The sequence below is a fragment of the Ochotona princeps genome, chromosome 26 (genome assembly GCF_030435755.1).
Source record: "Ochotona princeps isolate mOchPri1 chromosome 26, mOchPri1.hap1, whole genome shotgun sequence".
Lineage (NCBI taxonomy): Eukaryota > Metazoa > Chordata > Mammalia > Lagomorpha > Ochotonidae > Ochotona > Ochotona princeps.
Genome location: NC_080857.1, coordinates 7,913,048 through 7,925,323, shown reverse-complemented (window position 1 = coordinate 7,925,323; position 12,276 = coordinate 7,913,048). Strand labels below are relative to the sequence as shown.

The 12,276-nt window shown below is 47.1% G+C and overlaps 1 protein-coding gene across 3 annotated transcripts in view; it reads right to left on the bottom strand.

The window, feature by feature from the left end:
• Positions 1-11,699, bottom strand: part of RPS6KA5 (ribosomal protein S6 kinase A5) — a 149,361-nt gene extending 137,662 nt beyond the window's left edge. Inside the window, exon 1 of one of the 3 annotated variants that reach the window (XM_058655576.1) lies at positions 11,055-11,699. In XM_058655576.1, the coding sequence (XP_058511559.1) occupies positions 11,055-11,478 (424 nt within the window). In that variant the 5' untranslated portion in view covers positions 11,479-11,699. The remainder of the gene's footprint in view (positions 1-11,054) is intronic. The other 2 variants (XM_058655575.1, XM_058655574.1) reach the window with 2 other exon arrangements.
• Between the last annotated feature and the right edge of the window lie 577 nt (positions 11,700-12,276).

Genomic DNA, 12,276 nt, shown 5'->3' with positions numbered 1-12,276 from the left:
GCCTTGGGATCCTGCACCCATGTGGGAGACCAGGAAGAAGCTGCTGGCTCCTAATTCAGATTGGCTCAGCTCTGGACGTGGGATTGAATCATCAGATGGAAGATCTTCCTCTCTGTATATCTGACTTTCCAATAAAAATAAATAAATCTTAAAGCATAAAAATAAAGAAAAATAACAAGAATAAGAGCACGAAGTGGCTCAACCTGCAGCAAACTGTACTTTCATGTGGTTGTGGGCTTGAGATGTGAAGCCTTCTGGTCCCTGTGCTGATAAAAGGCTGCTCCGGGATCCACTTAAGAGCGTTCCTATGAAAAACGGGACAGCTGGTCCAATGCAGCCCAGCAAGGCTTGGCACCAAGAGCAGCAAGGACTGTCTCCTCGGGAATTCCGTGGAGAGGACGCCATTCGGCCTCCACAAAAGACAGCGTCTGCTTCCCCCTTCCACTGAAATAGCTGCTTGAATAGTGCCTGCTTCACATCCTATTACCCAGCTCTGGCTGAAGCCAGGACTCGCTCGAGCTGCAGTAAAATGCACTGGTTCCCTACCTTGACGTAAAAATTAACAGAAAAACTCAACGGCTTACAACCAACACAAACGTTTTCTCTGACACCTTTGAAGATCCTAAGTCTGAAAGTGCATCCAGAGGAGCTAAAATGAAGATGATAGCAAAGCTATGTTCCCTGTGGACAAGCCAGGAAGGAATCTGTCCCCAGTTCCCGCAGGTTGCCCCATTCCTGAGCTCTGGGCCAGCCTCCTCCTTCAGCAGCACTCTCAGCTCTGGGTCCTCACCCCACCTCCTTCTCTTGCTCTGCTTCCATCTGCACATCACCTTCTGCAGTTCCCTCTTTCAAGGACCCCAGACTTGTACAATCCAAGATAATCTCCCCATCTCGGGATACTGAAGCACATCTTCAAGGTTATCCTTTTTGCCAGGTAGTATATAATATAGTCACAGGGTTCTAGGAATGGTGGGCGTCATTATTCAGCTTACCACCAAGGCTTCACATTGACCTGTTTTGCAGCTACCTAAATTGTAAGGAAGGCATATCTACAAAGTAACAATTAGAGCCACAAATGCAAAACCTAATGTTTTGTTTTTAAACATAAGATTTAATGACAGAATTATTTTAAGTACCAAGTTCACTTTCTATATTGCAAATAATTTGATACACAAAAATATTTACACAATTTCTTGTCAAGAACACATGATTATATAAAAAGCCACACCTACACAAAAACTTGAGTGTGAAATAAAAGCCTTGCAGTACTGTACTAAAAATCAAAAACTTTCTCTCCCCAGTGACAAGAGAATGCCTAATGAATATTTTAAAAAAAAGAAAGAAAAATGAGTCAGCTCACTTATAACTTTAGGAATATATAAAATCCAGAGGACTCACTTGGTTTTTAGAGAAAGTGCAACACTTTTTTTTAAAATATTTATTTATTTTTATTACAAAGTCAGATATACAGAGAGAGGAGAGAGAGAGAGAGGAAGATCTTCCGTCCGATGATTCACTCCCCAAGTGACTGCAACAGCCGGTGCTGTGCCGATCCCAAGCCAGGAGCCAGGAGCTCTTTCGGGTCTCCCACGCGGGTGCAGGGTCCCAAGGCTTTGGGCCGTCCTTGACTGCTTTCCCAGGCCACAAGCAGGGAGCTGGATGGGAAGTGGAGCTGCCGGGATTAGAACTGGCGCCCATATGGGATCCCGGGGCTTTCAAGGCGAGGACTTTAGCAGCTAGGCCACGCCAGCGGGCCCAGAAAGTGCAACACTTGAACCAAGAGGGATATTGCCAGACATACACAAGGAAGGCAAGGTTCCATTTTAGACCCTATTCATCTTCCTTGCCCATCAAGACACAAGAAGGAGTGACCACACCTCTGAGGTGCAGACTGATCTGCAATGATTTGCAGGAGCCCAAAGGCGGTAATGGTGACAAGCCCTCCCTCCCACCACATTTGTGATTGACACCACTTCATAGTATGTCTCCCACAAATCTGCAACCAACACATGTCGATATGCCAGATTTTCTCCAGAGGACTTTGCACCAAGCATCAGCTTCTCTTTCTCAAGGAAGAACTCAATCCTGCTCATCCAACCGCTTGTCTCCAGGAAGCTGAGGTTTCAACACACTTCCTTGCTAGGCAGAAGTTAACTTGGTTCTTCTACAGTATCAGACGTGGCCCTTGAGGTCTTGCTCCCCCTACAGAAAACATATTCCAAAATACAGCTGAATCCCCTAGGCTTGAGAACTGAGATACTAACTTCTGTTCCCTAAGAGACCACTTTCTTAATCTCTAAAACTCATGATAAAGTGAAAAGGGCTTTTCTTCTAAGATCTGATTTCTAACTTTCCAATGCATCCCACAAAATCTACTCCTCTCAGAATGACTCAAATGTGAAAAAAAGCACAAGTTGTATTAAACACACACACCAGTTGTTATTTATAGATGAATAGTTTTTTTTAAGATTTATTTATTTTTATTGGAAAGGCAGATTTACAAAGAGATATTCATTTGCTAGTTCACTTCGCAGGTGGCTGCAATGACCAGAACTGAGCTGATCCAAAGCCAGGAGCTTCTTCTGGGTCTCCCACACAGGTGCAGGGTCTCAAGGCTTTGGGCTATTCTCCACTGCTTTCCCAGGCCACAAGCAGGGAGCTGGAAGGTAAGTGGAGCAGCTGGGACATGAACTGGTACCCTTATGGGATCCAAGTGCTTGCAAGGCGAGGATTTAGCCATTGAGTTATCCCACTGGGCCCTCATACATGAATAATTTTAAAAGGAAAGCTGCATTGTACTCAGGTAACTAGGACTGTCATTGAAGTCTTTCAATGTATTTTACTGTAGGTAAAAGTTCCCAAAGAGCTAATTACAAGTTAAATCATTGTAAGTGCAACTGTATTTAAAAAAGAAAAAACAGTAGGGAAATGTTCTTTTTCAGTGGAATTCTTCACATATCCTTCCACAGAATGGTCTCTAAAAGCTGATCACCACGTTCGACTTTGCTCTACACCAGGATTTCCACAAGCAGCAGTTTTGTGTTAGTAAGCACGCCAGATAATAAGACCAGGTGAAATTTATCCCAGGAATGCAAGGTTGGATTAATCCCCCTCAATTAATTAAAATAAAATCACACCAATGTAAAAGAAAACTTGCATAATCATCTCAATATATGCAGAAATGTGATAAAATCAAACATCCTTTCATGATTAAAATAAAAAACACGAATTTGGACTGAAAGAGAAATTCCTCATCCTGTTAAAGGGCGTTCATGAGAAACCCATAACTATTCAAATACTTAGGGTGGAAAATTAAATCCAGGTCCCCAACATCAGAAACATGATAAGGATGCCTATTGTATTCTTGAGTACTGTACTGAATCTAGCCAGGCCAACTAAACAATAAAAATGAAACAAAAGGCATTCAGACTGAAGTGAAAGAAGTAAAATTATCACTATTCACAGATGATATGATTTTGTGAATAGGAAACACCAAGCCATCCACTAAAAAGATTCTTAGTTCTAATAAACCAATACAGTAAGGCTTCCTACACAAGATTGTCCCTATACACTCAAACTGAACAATACAAAAATGGAATTTTAAAACTTTTATTTATAAATAACAGTATCACAGAGAGTAAGATACTTCTGAGTAAATTTAATGTAAGAGGGGCCTGGCAAAACAGTTCAATCGACTAATCCTCCCCTTGCAAGCACAAGCATCGCACGTGGATACCAATCTGTTCTGGAGGCCCCACTTCCCATCCAGTTCTCTGCTTATGGCCTGAGGAAGCAAAAGAGGACGGCCCAAAGCCTTGGGACCCTGCACCTGCGTGGGAGACCCAAAAGAAGCTCCTGGCTCCTGGCTTTGAATTGGCTCAGCTCTGGCCATTGTAGCCATTTGGAGAGTGTACCAGCAGATGGCAGAATTTTCACTCTCTCTAAATCTGCCTTTCCAATAAAAATAAATAAATATTTTAAAAATAAACATATTTAACAAAATAAGTAAACACATTCTAAAAACTATAACACTTTGCAGGAAATGAAAGAAGACCTAAAACAGCAGAAAGACATTCAACTATAACTGATCTATAAATCAATATACTCCCCATCAGAATTCCATCAGTTAGCTTCTTTGCAGAAACCAGCAAGTCTTTTCTAAAATACAGAATAATGAAAACAACCTTCAAAATGAAGAACAGAATTGGGAGATTTATTCTTCCCAATTCTAAAAGTTACTACGAAAGCTCCAGTAATCAAGTTAGTGTGCTACTAGCACGAGGAAGGAGGGAACAGCGGACCAGAGCTGGGAGTCAAATAAACTCATACACAGAAGGCCAACTGATTTTCAACAAGGATTCCGAAACAATAAAATGCAAAAAGAACAGTCTTTCCAACAAATACGCCTGGACAACTAGATATCCTTATGCAGAAGGATGAACCCACACCACTACCTCACACCATAAACACACTTTACTCAAAATATAATCTCTAAATGTAAAGGCTGAAATCAGAAGCACTAATCTTTATGACCTTGCATTAGTCATTCTCAGATATCTCACACACACACACACAAACACACACACACACACACACACACACGCGGAAGGGGGAAAATGGGGAGGGAAAAAAATTAATTAGATTTCATCAAAATTAAAGACTTTTTTTATTTTTTTTAAAGATTTATTTTTATTTTTATTACAAAGTCAGATATACTGAGAGGAGGAGAGACAGAGAGGAAGTGGAGCTGCTGGGACTAGAACCAGCAGCCTCAAGGCGAGGACCCTAGCCACTAGGCCACGCTGCCGAGCCCAAAATTAAAGACTTTTTGTTTAAAGATTTATTTTAATTGGAAAGGCAGATATACAGAGAGGAGGAGAGACAGAGAGGAAGATCTTCCGTCCGATGGTTCACTCCCCAAGCAGCCACGACGGCTGGAGCTGAGCCAGGAGCCTCTTCCAGGTCTCCCACGCGGGTGCAGGGTCTCGAGGCTTTGGGCCATCCTCCACTGCTTTCCCAGGCCACAGGCAGGGAATGGGATGGGAAGTGGAGCTACTGGGATTAGAACCAGCGCCCGGGCCCGCCGGCATGGCCTAGCAGCTAAAGTCCTCGCCTTGAACGCACCAGGGTCCCATATGGGCGCCAGTTGTAATCCCAGTAGCTCCACTTCCCATCCAGCTCCCTGCTTGTGGCCTGGGAAAGCAGTCAAGGACGGCCCAAAGCTTTGGGACCCTGCACCGTGTGGGAGACCTGGAAGAGGTTCCTGGCTCCTGGCTTGGGATTGGCGCAGCATCGGCCGTTTGCGGTTATTGGGGAGTGAATCATCGGACGGAAGATCTTCCTCTCTGTCTCTCCTCTCTGTATATCTGACTTTGTAATAAAAATAAATAAATTAAAAAAAAAAAAAAAGAAATGGCCCTGGCCAATCGGTATTTCTTAAAAAAAAAAAAAAAGAAAAGAAAAAAGAAAAGAAACAGAGCCCATATAGGATCCCAGCGCATTCAAGGCGAGGACTTTAACCACTCACTATCGCACCGGGCCCAAAATTAAAGATTTTTGTGTTTCTCAATATGCTTCCAAAAAATAAAAATATAGCTTTTGTATTATGGGGAAAATATTTACAAATCATGTATCTGATAAGGGATTTAAGTCCTGAATACACTTAAAACTCTCAAACTTCAATAATTTTTAAAAATTAGGTAATTCAAAAAATGAACAAAGGGTCTGAATAAGCATTTTTTAAAGGTTTACTTATTTTTATTGGAAAGGCAGATTTACAGACAGAATGAGATACAGAAACTCTTCCGTCTGTCAATTCACTCCCCAAGTGGCCACTACGGCTGGAGCTGATCCAATCTGAAGCCAGGAACCAGGAACTCCCATATGAATGCAGAGTCTCAAGGCTTTAGCGCGTCCTCTACGGCTTTCTCAGGCCATAAGCAGGGAGTTGGGTGGGAAGTGGAGCAGCCAGGACATGAACCAACACTTGTATGGGATCCCAGTGCATGCAAGACGGGGATTTAGCCACTAAGCTACTGCATAGGGCCCAGAACAAACCTTTCTAGAAACATAAAGAATGGCCAATGTAAGAACCAAAGGATACTTAATTAAGGTCATTAGTTAAAAACCAAATGAAAACCACAATGAAACACCACTTCACAGCTACAGGACATCTACATATAAAAACTAGTAAGTGCTACCTAGGCTGTTTACAAAGTAAAGCCTTCCACTGATACAGTACTCCCTCACCCTGCCCCATCCCCACAGTAGGGAAAACTGAAACATATATTTCACCCACCACACACTCCTATCCTAACATGAATCAGAGGCCCAGATGGGACTGTAATCTGCTCACCTTCATAATAAACATTAAAACTTTTTAAAATGCAAAAAAAGAGGAAAACAAAATTAATTCTTTATATATTGTTGGCAGGAAAAGATACAGCCACTTTGAAAAATACTTAGGCAGCTTGTTACAGAGTTAAACATGAGCACACCATGTGTCCCAGGTTTATTGCTGGTATAAACCTAAGAGACAATGAAAACACAGGTCCAGGCTGGCACGGTGCTATTACATGCTCACAGTGCCCACAACCCATATGGCGCTGGCTCGTGTCCCAACTGCTCCATTTCTGATCCAGCTCCCTGCTTATGGCCTGGGAAAGCAGCAGAGGGATGTCATGTGGAGATACTGAAGAAGCTCCTGGCTCCTGACTCCTAACTCAGCCCCAGCTGTTGTGGGCATGTGAGAAGTGAACCAGGGGACGGAAAATCTTTCTTTGTCTCCTTCTCCCTGTAAATCTGCCTTCCAAATAAATAAAAAAATAAATTTTCAAAGAAAGAAATAGACAGGCAGACGCAGGTCCACACAGAACCTTGCCCACAACGTGCTCAGCAGCACTGGTCAGACAGCCAAAATGTGGAAACAACCCAAATGGCAATCAACTGGTGAATGGATAATCAAAATACAGCACAACCAATACAATTTGTCCACTAAAGAAAATGAAGAGTTGGACATGCTGTTCAGTGAAAGCAGTCAGTCACAAAAGACTATAATTGTGTAACTCCATTAAATGCAATTTGTACAGCAGACAAATATACAGAGATAGAAAATAAACGGATGGTTGCTGAGGATGAGGGATGGGAATAAAATGATAGAAATGGACATGAGGCTTTTTCTCAGGGTGACAAAAATGCTTGAAAATTAGACTGTAGGGACCACTGCTCGGCCACAACAGAGCACCTGGATGTGACTCCTGGCCCCTGCTCCTGACTCTAGCTTCCAGATAACACAGTTCCCAGGAGACAGTGAGAACAGCACAGATAAAGTGACGTCCGCCACCCACCCAGAAGACAGGTATACACGCACAGTCCCTGCCCCACAGCTCTGGCCATGCCTAGCCCTGCTCACTGTGGATGTTTGAGAAATCAACCAGTAAATGAAAGTTCTCCCCTTCTCCCCATTTCTCTCATAAACTTTAGAAAAAGACATTATATTTAAAATTGTGTAAATAAAACTAGAGTGTGCCGATGGCTGTACATCTCCATCTGTCTCCTAAAAGCTGCCGCACTGCACACTCAGAGCATGTGAGCTGTGTACTACCGATTCTGTCTCCATAAAGCTACTTACACAACAGACTATGGCCATGGAGGGAAGCAACCACCCCAAGACAGGCTCTCCAGCAGCCCTGTGGAGCAGTCCCTGGGCCAAGAAGCCATGGGGGACACGTCCTGGGAGGGGATCCACCAGCACTGGACAAGAGATGAAGGGAACGCACTCCTGGCCGATGTCCTGACTACAACTTCAAATCATCCAGCCCAGCGATTCCCGAACTCGTGCCCCAGGGAAACCAGACCACTCGAAGCCACTGCGGCTACCATGGCTAACCTTGTTCAACCCCCTCTTGAGTGAGGCTCTGCATTTAATGACACGAGCTAAGGAACTACCTTCCAGCAACCCTTTCGCTTCTAAGGGCCGAGCCCCACCTTTGCCTTTACTGTAGTGGCTACTGGCCAGAAGGAGACACCTGACCAGAGCCAGCCCACAGGAGCTCTTCTCTGAGAATTTTGTAGCAAAGTCCGAGGAGAACAGGGGTTCTCCGCAGTATCCAAAGCTGAATGATGTAATACCTGGGTGTGTCTGGACAGCAGAGAAGGAAGAAATCAACCCACTGAGACAAGCAGGGATACGAGATGGATAGAATATAAAGTGAAGTCTGGTCCCAGTGGTTCTGCAGCAACCATGCCCTTCCCGCAGAGAGATGGCTTTAGTCTTTTCCCCTGGCATCTAAAACAGCACTCCATTCCTAAGAGGTAACAAAATACTTGCTGAATATGGGTAGGCAACTCACTAGCGTTCCAATAAGACTGCTCTTTCATTGCTGTTTAAGAGTTAGATTTAATTATCTGAAAGTTAAAGCCCTACTACCACCTTCACTAGCTTTATACTTTGTGTATTATTATGCCTATCACAATAAATCCCAAGTACCATTTCATTTGGCTTCACCCTCTATTGTCAAGGGACAGGGCATTTTCTTAGTAGCTTTTGGGATCATCATTCCCACCAACCTCAGTCTGTCACCCTAATATCTTCAAGGCTTGGCGAGTACTGGACTCGCTCCTGGATTCTCACCCACTTGAACTCACTGAGCAAATCCTTGAGTCCCTACATACACTATGGCTTCCAGGCACACTGGGCATGGCATCTGCCCTCAAGGACCACACCGTCTAGCACAGGCAAGTCCGTCAACTGCTATAGTCCCATAAGCCAAAGGCTCCGGGAGAGATGCATACAGGCCAGGGCAGCACCAAGGACAGCAAGACATCTACACTGCACTGGAGAAGGCAGGAAGTGCACAAAGCAAGCTTACTGCCAGACACCCTGGGAATGAGCTGCTTCCCAACACACTAGATTAATTTTCACATTTTTATACACTGCCAGGGAGTGATTTTTAGGTGCTCAGCCAACACACCCAGAGTGCCTACCACACAGCTACTTAGCTATGTGCCCAGTGTCTCATTCAACTATCCCATGTGGTAGATGAAAGTGGGTCTGAGGAGGGGAAGTAGCTTGCCCAATTCTACACATCAAGTAAACGCCAGAGCTAGGATTCCAATTCCACGCCCAGGTAGGCCACGCCATTGAGTCTACACAACTGCAGCCTTTCCATATCCTTCCCCAGGACTTCTGCTGTTGCTGCTGCTTCACCCTATGGAACACGATACAGGGTTCTGCGCAAATGCGCAGTTACCAACTGTCTATATGCTTGTCCCCACTTTAAGAAGGGACATTATCAGATCAAATGACTTCAGTGCCTATTATAGCATCCTGGGCTGAGAGGAGCACAGTTGGCTAAAGACTCTTTCAAGCTATATTCTAGAAATAACTATATCCGGTCAGTCATCCCAGTGTTCAACAACAAACCAAGATGACTCTTCGTTTCCCCTGACAGTTAGTTAACAGTGCTAATGAATTCAGTATACTGTCATCATCTATCAGAAAAAAAAAGTCTAACATGCAAACTTGAAGCTGATGATTCACTGTGAGTAGAGAAGGGGGACTTGAGCGGGATTCATTGTTTTCTCAAAAACTAGCATTGTTTGCAAAATCCAGAAACGGCACAGTTGGTCAACTCCCAACAGCAAGCAGACAGTTTGCTCCTTGGTCATTTAGCAAACACAGCTTGCTGCACCATGGTCAGTGACTAAGGAACATTCGACTTAAGAGCTTTTGTTGTACAACTCCACATACATAAAACAGTGAATCATTATGTAAGATAAGAAAAAAAATCAAAATCTCCATATCAGAAAGCACCTGACACAAGTCAGATATTAATACTGAGTAACTGCACACTGAGTAACACTTCCTGTCCCCTAGAAAATATTCCCTCTTTTGAGGGAGAAAAAAAAAACAAACTGTACCCACACGGGTTATGTGGGAACTCAAAAATAGAGTGAACAGGCTCAAGACAGAATCGACTCACAAGGACCATAAAAATGTTTAAAAACGCCCAACTGAAGAAGCATGGATTTGACATCTCTTCTATTAAGTGACCACATGCAACACCTAACGAAATGCTATTTGGCAAACTCATCAGAAAGAAATAACAAAAACAGATAGGACAAGCCGAGAGCACATACTTCACAAGCTGTTCCAACTGGAACCAGCCCCTGGCGCTTGGGGTCTGCGCGATCTAGGAGCATCCCAAACTGCCACAGGGGCCCGGACCCACATCCTCAGCTCACGGCAGAACACTAGCCATGCATCGTGTGGCTCAGAAATGGAAAGCTATCTCTCGTGGGAGACTGGGCTCCTCCATAAATCCACACCGTACGGACGGGTCCAAACGCACATTTTCCACCAGGAGCAACAGCCAGCAGGGTTACCGAACAGGCACAAAGCCTAGAACCCCCCTTCTGTCCGTCCCATTTACCTACGGCTTCTAAATTCTCCAGAGACTGAAAGAAACTCCAGGGCCAAGTGTAGTATTTCCTGATATTTACCAAGAGAAGCCCTCAGTCCCCGAAGCCCGTGAGTCTCCCCTCCCCCGCCCCCTTTCTCGCACCGAGCGTCGCTAACAGCCTGAGGGGAGTGGTGAGCGACCACAGCATCTAAGCGGGAGGATGGTCCCCAACCCCCCCCACCCGCACCAGGACCACCGCAGGGCAGCGGTGGGATGCAGAAGTGAGTCACGCCGTCCAACTGCAGCGCCGCGCACCTCACTCGCAGCAAGGCGCACCTTTGGCCCCAGACAGGATGCAGTGACAGCTGTGTCACCTGTGCAGGGCAAAGGGGGACGAGGCATCCTCGGGCACGCGAGCTAGAGACGCTGGTCGGCGGCTGCCAGGGCCACGACCCCGCGCGTCCTGAGATCCGGAAAACTTTCTGCGGCCGCCCACCACCCCGGACGCGCCCTTCAGCGCCCGAGACCCCCGGGGCTGCCCCGTGGCGCCCGCCAGGCCCAGCCCACCCAGGCGTCCCCCGGCAGCGGGCGGGCAGCCTCCGGGCCCCACAGGGCACCCGGGCCCGGCCGGCAGAGGGCGGGGTCGCTCACCAGTCCGCAGCTCGTGCTTGACCGTGAGGAGCTGCTCTCCCCCGTCGCCGCCGTCCCCGCTGGTCCCCGCGGCGCCGTCGCCGCTGCCGCCCTTCTCCTCCATCTTCTCCCTTTTCTCGGATCCCGCGGGTCGTTCGTTCCGAGGGGGAAGCGCGGGGGACGGGGGACAGCGGACGCCCGGCCCCTCGCAGCCCCCGGCGGCAGCCCCAGGAGCCGGGGCGCGGCGGCTTCCGAACTCGGACGCGAAGACGAGTCTTTTTCCCGCTCTGGCCGCACAGCTCGCTTCTCCACCTCCTCCCCCTCCGGCGGGCACCGCTAGTACCGCGCAACCAAGCGGCCACCGGCTCCACCGCCTCCTCCTCCTCAGGGCCGCTCCGCCCTCAGCCAGCAAGGTAGGGCAGCCATTCGTCCCGCCGCCGCCCATTGGGCGCAGGGCGCGCGCGTCTGCCAGCGCCGCCTCCCATTGGGCAATCCGTCCTGACGTTTCCGGAGCAGCCCCGCCCCGCTCCTCCAATTGTTGTTGCTTGGCGGGGAGGCAGGAGAGGGAGGAGTATGGACGCTTGGATTGGTCAGGACCTAGGTTCTGCCCCGCCCACCTCCCGGGATGCGCACGCGCAGTCAGAACTCTTTCTTCCCTGACCTCCCCAGAACGGTCACACCCCTTATTCCCCAGCTTCGATGTTAGTAAACAGTGTCTAGTAGTCAGGAGGCGTTCAAGGCCTGTGATTGGCTGCTGCTGAAAGAGGCGGGGAGGGCTGATTGGAGCGATGGGTCCGCCAATCACGGTGGACAGAGGCGTGGCTGGAGGAACGCGTTTGTCACCCACGTGTTTGCCCGGACTGCCAGCCATGGGCGTGAGACCGCCTGGAACACGGCGTGCGTTAAGAAGGTGAGCCTAAAGCGAGTTCAATGGCGTTTGTACTTGAGTGCAGGCAGTTCTCAGATTTGACAAGAATTCACAGCCGCGGCTGAGATTTTCACTAGAAGCTTAGAAACATAGGGCACAATTTCTGCACCTAGTGAATTTTCAAAGAGAACGGGAGAAGCCGAAACTGGAAGACCATGTTAGATCAAAAGGCACGCAACACGAAGTGGGGTATTCTCAGAGGAAGAGCCGCCAGCGGCTGTCTGGGCACGGAGGCGTTTGAGGTCGCCAACCTAAAGGATGAGTAAGCTGTAAATGCCAGAGGCAGATGTGTCCTGCAGAAACGAACCGCACAGG